The 10,380-nt window shown below is 57.2% G+C and overlaps 1 protein-coding gene across 1 annotated transcript; it reads left to right on the top strand.

Annotated features, from left to right (window-relative positions):
- The first annotated feature begins 1,616 nt into the window (after positions 1-1,616).
- RELA (RELA proto-oncogene, NF-kB subunit) lies at positions 1,617-10,089 on the top strand. The gene is made up of 11 exons (XM_040639411.1): positions 1,617-1,741; positions 2,322-2,348; positions 2,446-2,597; positions 2,759-2,907; positions 3,679-3,770; positions 4,140-4,271; positions 5,117-5,221; positions 5,435-5,647; positions 7,687-7,767; positions 7,876-7,950; positions 8,710-10,089. Exons 1-11 carry the CDS (start codon positions 1,735-1,737, stop codon positions 9,294-9,296), a joined length of 1,620 nt encoding a protein of 539 aa, XP_040495345.1. The 5' UTR covers positions 1,617-1,734; the 3' UTR covers positions 9,297-10,089.
- The last annotated feature ends 291 nt before the right edge of the window (positions 10,090-10,380 follow it).

Below are 10,380 nucleotides of genomic sequence, written 5' to 3'. Positions count from 1 at the left end.
AAGGACGGGTAATATGAGACTCTCTTCATAGAAGTTCAGAACTCATCAAAACCAAACAACATATTGTGTAGGCATGTATATGTGAATTCACTTTTTTTTTCTTTTAAAACATGTCAAGGGAATAATAGAGAATACTGGGTGATGGTGCATGGGACACCCGTGTAAGGAGGGGATGAACAGGTGAGGAGCACGTGGGTGGACACACCTCCTGGTGGTATTCTACGTCGCCCCTTAAGTTTTGCAATGGACACACTGCAATTCAATGTGTTAAGTTGTATATATATGTGAATTTTAAAAAGAGGATCGTGCAAGGATCAATATTTGTGTGTCATTAACCAAAGATTGTAATTAATCCATTCTGTCAACCTCAAGTCGGCCTCCTCAAAAAAAAAAGTGAGCTGACTCTTCAAATCCGGGCCAGCCAAAGGAGAAACTGAAATGAGTGGGAGGGGTGGTTAACTGTTTTCACTTTTCTCTTCCTGTTTTTTTCAGAGCCTGGGAAAGCAAGTCAGAATTTCCAATCTTTTCCAATTCCCACAGGATTCCCTAATTTAGAATGAATTCGGTCTTTCTCCATTTGGGGAAGAATCTGCCTCCTGCCGTGGGGCATCTTCCTTTGGGGATGAGCAAAAAGCCGGGGGGGGCGGTACTCGAGCCTCTTCCCTCACCCCGCAAACGGACCAAGAGGTCACTTCATAGGTAATTAGTGGAAATGCTCTGGCCAACAGGTTGGACCCTAGCAGTAGCCCCTGGGGAGATGGGTAGGGGAGAGGGGGAAATGACCCTGCCCGTTTAGGCTGCCCCAGGGATCCGGGACCCTCTAAGACACTGACATCTAGCTGCAGAGACGAGGCTCTGGGGATTTGCCGCTGCCCATCCATCAGCCCCCAGGACCCGCAGTATGGATGAACCGTAAACGCATATGCATCTTAAACCTACGAGCCCTCGGGCCCCCCTAGCTAGCCAGAGAGGACGCGGCGCGGCCTCGGTCCCCCTTGCGTGTAGCAGGCTCCGCGAAGCCCACGGACCAAGCACTGCCAGGTGGAGAGGTCCGGTCGTTCCCTTCCGCCCCCGCTGCGTTAGACTGGGGTGGAAGACTAATTAAAAAGTGCTTCTGCCGCGACAACCACCAAGAAACACCTTTAGCGATTAGGAAACCCTGTAGAGTTCAGCCACCTGGCCTTTGCGGGCGAAGCAGGCCCGGGCCTTTCCCTGCGCAGGGCAGGCGGCCACAGCCAGCAGCCCTGGCTGGGCTCCAGACCGGGCCTGGGTGACATCACCAAACTCCTCCGATCAGCGGGAGGGGGCCCCCGAAATCCCCTAAAAACATTGTGAGTAATCGCCGGGCCCGCCCTCCAGGCGGGGCCCAGACCAAGGGAGGGAGCCCAGCAGCTCCACCAGCCCCGGGAGCGGCGTCGGAACGAGCAGCTTCTTAGTCCCCGGAACGGCGCGCACTTGTTGGCCTCCGGCAGCGGCGGCGCGCGCGGCCTCTAGTCCTCGGCGGGGCGCGCACTTGGCCCCGCGCGGGTGACGGCGGCCGCGGCGGCGGCGGCTGTGGCGACGGCGGCAGTGGCGGCGGCGGCGGCGCAGCGCAGCGCGCAGGCGCAGCCGGATTCCCGGCAGTGACGCGGCGGCGGGCGCGCGCGGCGCATTTCCGCCTCTGGCGAATGGCTTGGCTGTAGCGCGCGCTGCGGGCCCAGCTGCGACCCCGGCCCCGCCCCCGGGACCCCGGCCATGGACGGTGAGGGCGCCCTCTGACCCCGCGGGGTGGCCGCGTCGGGGCCGCGGGGACGGCGACGGGAGCCCCCGCGCCGCCTTCCGCCCCTTTCTGCGCCGATGGGCGCTGCGCAGGGAGCGGCCGGCCGGATGGTGGCGCGGGGCGGGGCGGGCTTTGAAGGGTCTGACTCAGTTTCCCCTTTGGGTGGCGGGGTCTTGACTCAGTATTCTCCGGGGGGGGCGGGGCGGTGAGCTTTGACTCAGTTTCACCCCGGGGCCATGGGGGCAGTTCTGACTTAGTTTCCTTGTTAGGGGAGAATGTATCTGACTCAGTTTCCTCTCAGGATGAGGTGCGGGGAATGCCCTCCCTCAGTTTTCCTTCTGGAAGTAGAACAGGCCCAGACTCCGTCTCCCTCAGTAAGGAGAGGGCGCTGTACCCAGTTTTCCCTCAGGAAGCAGGTGTTTCTGCCTTCTCGCCCCTTCTCCGTTTCCCCGCAGGCTCCAGGGGGCAGGCCCTGACTCCGTGCCCTTCGGAGGGCGGCGGGCCCTCCCTGGTAAGGGGGGGGAGCGGGCTTGTGCTGACCCTTGTCTCCCTCCCCTTTCAGACCTGTTTCCCCTCATCTTCCCGTCTGGTAAGTGGACCGGCCTTTCTCAGTGACGGGGGGAGCTCCCCGGGGCTGGGGCAAGGAGGGCGGCCGCCTGATTGGGGTGGTGCCTGTGCCCCCGCAGAGCCCGCCCAGGCCTCTGGCCCCTATGTGGAGATCATCGAGCAGCCCAAGCAGCGGGGCATGCGCTTCCGCTACAAGTGCGAGGGCCGCTCAGCGGGCAGTATCCCGGGCGAGAGGAGCACGGATACCACCAAGACCCACCCCACCATCAAGGTGAGCATGGCTGTTAGTGGTGGGGTGGGGGGCCCAGAGTGGGTTTGCGGGAAGGAGCTGTGGAACCCCAGCAGGCTCGCCTCCAGGCCCGGGTGCAGTCAGCGTCTGGGAATTGGGACTGGAATTCCTCAGTCTCTAGATGTTCCCTGTACTTTGAACAGATCAATGGCTACACTGGGCCAGGGACAGTTCGCATCTCCCTGGTTACCAAGGACCCCCCTCACCGGCCTCACCCCCATGAGCTTGTGGGGAAAGACTGCCGGGATGGCTTCTATGAGGCTGAGCTCTGCCCCGACCGTTGCATCCACAGGTGAGGTCCTCACCAGCAGGGTATGGGGGCTGAGGTAGGGGAACAAGAGGCGGGGCAGTTGTGTAGCTGTCACAGTGTGACTCCGTTCTGGACGTGGGGCAGAATTCCTCACTCCTAGCTCTGCAAGCAGATTCTTTTTGCCTTGAACTTACCTGTTTGTGCATCTCCACTGTCAAGTAGATATGAACTCCGTGGGATAGGGATGGATCCCTAATCACCTCTGAACCCCCGAAGTAACTTCATTGATGAAAATAAAAACAGTTTTAGGCTAGAAGAGTAGCCGACCGGTGGAGGGGAGGTCGGAGAGCCGGGAAGTCAGGAAAGGCCTCTCAGTTAAGGCTTGAGTAGTGAGAAAGAGCAGAGAAGCATAGAAAAAACATTCCAAGCAGAGTGAACAAATGCAAAGGCCTTGAAGTGGGGAGTGAGTTTAGTATGTTTGGAGAACAAGAAAGAAGCCATTGTGGCTGAGGATAGGGGGCCAGCAGGGACTGTGGCTAGGGCCATGGGGTAGAGGGCAGGGACTGCGGCTAGGGCCAGAGGGTAGAGGGCAGGGACTATGGCTAGGGCCAGGGGGTAGAGGGCAGGGACTGCAGCTAGGACCAGGCCGCAGGGCACAGGTGCTTGTCAGCCAAGGTAAGGAGTGGGTTTCTTTGCAGCACAGTAGGAAGCCATTCGAGGGGGTGAAGCACAGTGGTGAGCTGGTGAATGGGTAGGGGAGGGAGGGGTAGACCAGGCAGAGACAATGGGACTCATTCCTGTGGGGGGACTCAGCTTCCAGAACCTGGGGATCCAGTGTGTAAAGAAGCGGGACCTGGAGCAGGCCATCAGTCAACGCATCCAGACCAACAACAATCCCTTCCAAGGTGAGGGGTGAGGGAGCAAAGGCTGGGACCTGGTTGAAGCACCTCTACCCTCTGTCACCCTTCCGAAGCCACCTTCCTTGAGTCTCTCCCTCATTGGCCAAGACTCATAGTACAGATGGGATTTTGCTGCCCATTCAGTACACACTCCCATTTTACTGTTGGGGAAAGTGGGAGCCAGGGAGGGGACATGACATCCAGGGTCACAGGTGGGTCACACAGGTCAGTGATGGGTCTAGAACCTTCTCTCTCTCCTCCTTTAGGACTCCCACGTTTGACATACCCTCAAGCAATCCTCCCGGCCCAGAGCCCCCTGCCCCCCTCATTCCCTGCCATGCCTCCTGATCTCCTGACCATCTGTTTTTGTGACAGTTCCCATCGAAGAACAGCGTGGGGACTACGACCTGAATGCGGTGCGGCTGTGCTTCCAGGTGACAGTGCGGGACCCGGCAGGCAGGCCCCTCCGCTTGTCACCTGTCCTCTCTCATCCCATCTTTGACAACCGTAAGTGGCCAAGGAGCCATGGGAAGGGGAGAGGGACGAGCCTGGGAGGAGGAAGGGGATTGTCTGGGAATGACCTGCGAGAGGAGCTCTGGCTTCATTCAAGCATCTGGTGTATTTGTCATCTCGTCTATGTCCGGCTCTGTGCTGGCTGGGGGGACGAGGCAAGGAAGACCCTGAGCTGCCCTTGGTGTAGCTTCCAGGCTGGCAGGGAATCAGATGGAAGACAGACACTTTGAATATGTGATGAGAGGATGGTGTGCCCAGAACTGTACTAACGACTCCAGGAAATGAACTCCCAGGAACGAGATGATGGTACAGAGTAGTAATTCAATGATGAAAGCTCACAGGAAGTTCACAGATGAATTGGGCCAATGTTGATCAATTGCCGTCTTTAATTAAGTAACCAGCCAGGATGAATGAAAATAAAAGGGCTCTGGAGCCCTAAGGATAGGAAACCAGGATGAAGTGGAGGTCAGGAGGGAAAGGTTTGTTGCCAAGCAAACTGGGCCTTGAAGGTTGCTTGGGTGTGGTGGACAGAGAGGAGGTGTAATCAGATTGGTTCCCCCGGACCGTCAGCTCCATGAGGTCAGAGGTGTTTGGGTTTTGTCGTGTTCTCCGTGCCTAGAACGGTGCTGGGTACATAACAGGTGCTGGTACGTGAACAGTTGCTAAATAAGTTGGGGGTAAGGAGCGATGGGATCGGTCGAACCTTGGCTGCAGAGGTGTGGTCAGCAAGCTCTGGACCGCCTTGACTCTGGGATGGACAGGGATGTTGCCTTTCCTGTGGGCCAGCCCTGGAGACCGCTGATGGTTCTGGGTTTCCTTCCTTATCCCCACACCCTCAGGTGCCCCCAACACCGCCGAGCTCAAGATCTGCCGAGTGAACCGGAACTCTGGGAGCTGCCTCGGGGGGGATGAGATCTTCCTGCTGTGTGACAAGGTGCAGAAAGGTACACACCAGGAAGAGGGCTGGACTCTGGAACAGGAGGGGAGGGGCAAGGCTGAGCGGAGATGGTGAGCGTCAGGGGACTGGCTTTAAAACTCCCCGCAACACCTGGGGGGCAGAGAGCGATGTATCTCAGGAAGCATGTCTCAGCAGTTGTGGGGCAGCGAGCCGCGTGAGGTGAGCACGGTGACCCATATGGCTGCCCCATCTCCTGCAGAGGACATCGAAGTGTATTTCACGGGACCGGGCTGGGAGGCCCGAGGCTCCTTTTCTCAAGCTGACGTCCACCGACAAGTGGCCATTGTGTTCCGGACACCTCCCTACGCGGACCCCAGCCTGCAGGCCCCCGTGCGTGTCTCCATGCAGCTGCGGCGGCCTTCAGATCGGGAGCTCAGCGAGCCCATGGAATTCCAGTACTTGCCAGACACAGGTACACAGCTGGGGAGGGAAGCAGCAGGGCTGTCGGACTCCCACCAGCGAAAGTGAGGCCAGGGCTAGACGTCTGGCTGTGGGTGAGGGTCGCACACTGGAGTCGGGGCAGGGATTTATGCAGTAATCAGATTCTCTTGCTTGGCTCAGTTAGTAGTAAGGACACCCAGGACTTACTCAGTCCTCATTACGTGTTTGGTCCTATTCCAAGCATATCAGTGAATTACCTGATTTTAGAAGATAGTGTCTAACTTGCCCGAGGTCACATCCATAGTCACAGAGCTAGTATTTAAACCCAGGCTCTCTGGCTCTAGGGTTCTGTTGCCACGCCGTGGTGTCTTTTGTCACGACCACATCGTCATGATTTGATCAAGGCTTTCGGGCACCTGACCACATTAGGAACAGCCAGAATGATCTTCAGTCCAAAGCCCGTCATCTAGCCTGAGGGAGCTTTTTGCCCTCGGAGCAGTCTAATAGAGTTTGGAAAGCAACCCCTGAAACAGCCATTGGTTTGTTCCACAAATAATTACCGAGTGCCCACTTGGTGTCAGGGCCCGTGCCAGGGATTGTGAATACAGAGAGGACGGAGATGTGTTCCGTGTGAGACGGAGGGAGGCGTCTGCAGAGTGGAGATGGCCGCATGGAGTGGGAGCATTTAAGGTAGAGAAAGACCCAGAAATGCATTCTCTAGGCAGGCGGACAGGCACCTGGAGGCGCAGGGGTGTTGGAGGGCAACCGCTCCATTTGGGGGCAGCCCCGTGAGAGTGCCAGTGGGCAACGAGCAGGCGCTGGCCAGAGGGCCTTGAGTATCAGACTCAAGGCATTATTTTGCCCTAAAGGCAGTGGGGAGCCACCGAAGGAAGGGGCGCCTTGGATCTGGAAGCTCACTCTGGCAGGAGTGTGTAGAGGATCAGAGAGGGAGACACTCAAGGCAGGGAGGCCATTGCAGGGAAGATGCTGCAGTGGTCCAGGAGATGTGCTGTGAACCTTGAGGAGCGAATGGCCACTGTCCCCTCCACCGCTGTCCTCCTTGGGTCCTCCCTAGGACCTGTGCTCCGGCTGTTGCCTCGGCTTGGAACGCTTGGCCCCAGATCTCAGCACGATGGGCTCACACCAGTGCTTCCCTGGCCACCTCTAGGCTCAACTGTCCAACCTCACTTCCGGTTCTGTTACATCACCCGTGTCTTTTCCTCAGAGTTCCTGTCACTTGTATATGGTTGTGTCCCTGCCCCCCTTGTCACTAAGATGTCAGCTTTTGGGGGAGCAGGAGCCTTATCTGCTTACAGCCATATCCCCGGTGGTGAGAACAGAGGCTGCGCGTGGTGACGGCTTGGTGAATGTGTGTCAAGTTAGTGGATGGTGGGGAGTGAGAGAAAGGAAGACATTACGGACGATTTCAAGGTTTCTGGTGTTGGTGACAGGGCAGATGGGTGGTGAGGGGACACTGGAGGAGGAGGAGGCAGGTGTGTGCAGAGGTGAGACGATGCGGTTGGCTTTGGACTCATGGTGTTGAGTACTCTGGAGTTATCCACGTGCCACAGTACTTAGAAAGGCAGTCCTGGAAGCTCCACACTGAACTAGCCAACCGTCAGAGGTAAGAGTACAGGTCTCTGTCGGTCTCCAGCAAGCCCATCGTGCCTCAGCTGCCCCAGAGCGCAAAGATCATGGCCAGGCCTGGGTCCAGGCTGGGGGTGAGCTGGGACGTGGGCAGTGCAGGTAAGAGAATAAGCTGGAGACAGGGTCCCACAAGGGCTCCTGCCTGCCGCAGAGCATGGCCGCTTTACTTGGAGGCATCCAGGTGGCTTTTGGGGGGCTGCATTCAGCTACCAGAAGCCTTCTCAGAAAGCTGTGGGATTCAGAAAGCAGTGTGAGAATTGTTGCGTCTCACACTGTCATGCAGTCCTTCTCATTGGTGGGGAGGGTTTGGAGAAAGGGTCTTACGGAAAGCTTTTCTCATCATCTTCCTCCTGTGCGTCCTTTGAAAGTTCTGGGGATCCAGCCGAAAAGAGCGAGGCCCATTTCTCCCCATTACTTTTCTAGATGATCGACACCGAATTGAGGAGAAACGCAAAAGGACGTATGAGACCTTCAAGAGCATCATGAAAAAGAGTCCTTTCAATGGTGAGAGGGGCAGTGAAGAGCATTAGAGAGAAGGTGGTGGATGGGGGAGGGAGACTAGGAGGGGGCTAGGAGCTGGGAGCGAGGGACTGACCCAGCCTTGCCCCACAGGACCCACCGACCCCCGACCTCCACCCCGGCGCATTGCTGTGCCTTCCCGAAGCACACCTTCCGTCCCCAAGCCAGGTAAGGATTTCCTGTTGCCCCACCGGAACTACAGGCTCAAATCTGTTTGGCCTGTGGTTTGGGGACCTGGGGTGGGACAAGCAGTCAGCTTCACAAGCAGGTGTCTGAAGCCTGCTCTCTATTGGGCTCATGTTTCTCAGGGCTTGAGGCCTAGTTACCTACATCAGAGCCGTTAGGGGAGTGGTGAAGATGTGCATTCCCGGGCCCGTTACTGACCTGCGCAGAGGCTTCGGAAGCGTGGCCCCGGAACCAGCTAATGCACCAATGAGCACTGCGGTCTGAGAACCACTGTGTCAGCTAAACCCTGTATTGGATGCCTTGGGAGACTATTTTAAAATGCAGTCTTTGCCCTCAGCTTTCAGTTGAGTTAGGGAATCGAAGTCTCCTCTAACACAGCAGAATGTACGTGCTCGTATGTAGCTCAAAAAAGAGTAACGAAGTGCCCTGCTTCAGGCCACGACACTGGATGCTCCTTGGGCTCGTGGTCTCTTGGGGCTTAGTTTTCAGCTGTAAAGTGAAGTTTTACCAGCTGGTCTCTGACAGCATCCCCTCCTCTAAAAGGCTGGGAGAGCTTTGGGGGCTGGAAGGAGGTGATGCTAGAACTGCACAGGTCAGATGGAGTAAAAGGGAGTGAGGGTGCTCGCAGGGACCTCCTGGGGAGGGGCTGATCCTGAGTCCTACCGACGGGCTGGAGCACAGACAACAGGGTGGGTGTCTGAAGCTTTCTCTGACCCCTGACTCTCTGTCTCTCTCTCCCAGCTCCCCAGCCCTATCCCTTTACGCCGTCCCTCAGCACCATCAACTTCGAGGAGTTCTCCCCCATGGTCTTTCCTTCGGGGCAGATCCCAAACCAGACCTCTGCCTTGGCCCCAGCCCCTGCCCCAATCCTCGCCCAGGCCCCGGCCCCAGCCCCTGCCCCGATCTTAGCCCCAGGCCTTGCTCAGGCTGTGGTCCCCCCCGCCCCCAAGACCACCCAGGCCGGGGAAGGGACACTGTCAGAGGCCCTGCTGCACCTGCAGTTTGACGCCGACGAAGACCTGGGGGCCCTGCTGGGCAACAGCACTGACCCCGCCGTGTTCACAGACCTGGCATCTGTCGACAACTCTGAGTTTCAGCAGCTGCTGAACCAGGGTGTATCTGTGGCCCCCCACACAGCCGAGCCCATGCTGATGGAGTACCCTGAGGCAATAACGCGCCTGGTGACAGGGTCCCAGAGGCCCCCTGACCCAGCTCCTGCTCCCCTGGGGGCCTCTGGGCTCCCCAACGGCCTCCTCTCAGGGGATGAAGACTTCTCCTCCATTGCAGACATGGACTTCTCAGCCCTTCTGAGTCAGATCAGCTCCTAAGTGGGAGACACTGACCCCACCCAGAGCACGGGGTTGCAGGGGATCGAAGCCCTCCCAAAGCAAGCACTTATGGATTCTGGGGGGGGTGGGGGTGCTCCAACTGCCACCAACTTCTTTGGGTAATGTCTTCCGGGGGGGGGTGCATTTTATTCTTTTATTGGCACTGTCTATCTCTCTCTCTTTTTGGAGGTGCTTAAGCAGAAGCATTAACTTCTCTGGAAAGGGGGGAGCAGGGAGGACTCAAACTCTTCCCCTATCCTGATGTTCAGCTCCCTTCTCTTTATAGGGAATTCTGGGGGCTCCCATCCCTACCCTCCAGCTTCTAATACTCTCCTAGAGAGAGGGACAGGCTGGGGCTATGGCCTTTGAGGCCACAAAGCCTTATCACCAAGTGTCTTCCTCAAATCATGGATTCATTCTCACCTTGTGCCAAAATAACGCCCCTTACCAGCCCCTCTGTGGTGCTGGCATTGTCCCTGAACTAACACCAGCATTTGAGGGCCTGGCCCCCTGGCCCTGCAGAGGTCTCTGCCAGCTCTTCCCTTGCTCAACTGTGGCTGAAGGGAACTGGTGGGACAACACCGGCCCTTTCCAGGATCCAGGGAGGTTCGGTCTGAGACTTCTCTGTTCCCCCTTTTCTCAAGTGCCTTAATAGTAGGGCTAGTTGTTTGGAGAGTAGGGGGGAGGGCAGGCTGGCAGCTCTCCAATCAAGAGGCTCGGTTTTTACTGAAGAATCAAAGCAGTTGGACTCTTGCTCTTTCTACTCTGAACTAATAAATTCATTGCCAAGCTGGCCGGAGATTTCCCTTCTTTCAGCAAACAGCACACTCTTTGCTGGTCAGGCTGGACATAAGTGACACAGAGCTGGATGAATAGTTACCCTGCCATCTAGAAGCTTGCAGTCTGAGGATGCCCTTGGAATGAAATGCCCAGGCACGAAAGCAGGCAGTTAATGTGGGTGGTGTCCCAGCATAGGGAGAGGCCAGTAGGGTCCATTGGCTATGGGGATGGAGTAGTTTCAGGAAGGGCGTCACAGAGGCTGTATCAGCTTTGGGTCTTAGCTCAACAGAGCAGGGTGAGTCTT

Source organism: Ursus maritimus, unplaced genomic scaffold (assembly GCF_017311325.1).
Source record: "Ursus maritimus isolate PB19 unplaced genomic scaffold, ASM1731132v1 scaffold_23, whole genome shotgun sequence".
NCBI lineage: Eukaryota > Metazoa > Chordata > Mammalia > Carnivora > Ursidae > Ursus > Ursus maritimus.
Note: the sequence above shows the minus strand (reverse complement) of the source record. Positions and strands in the feature narration are given on the sequence as shown.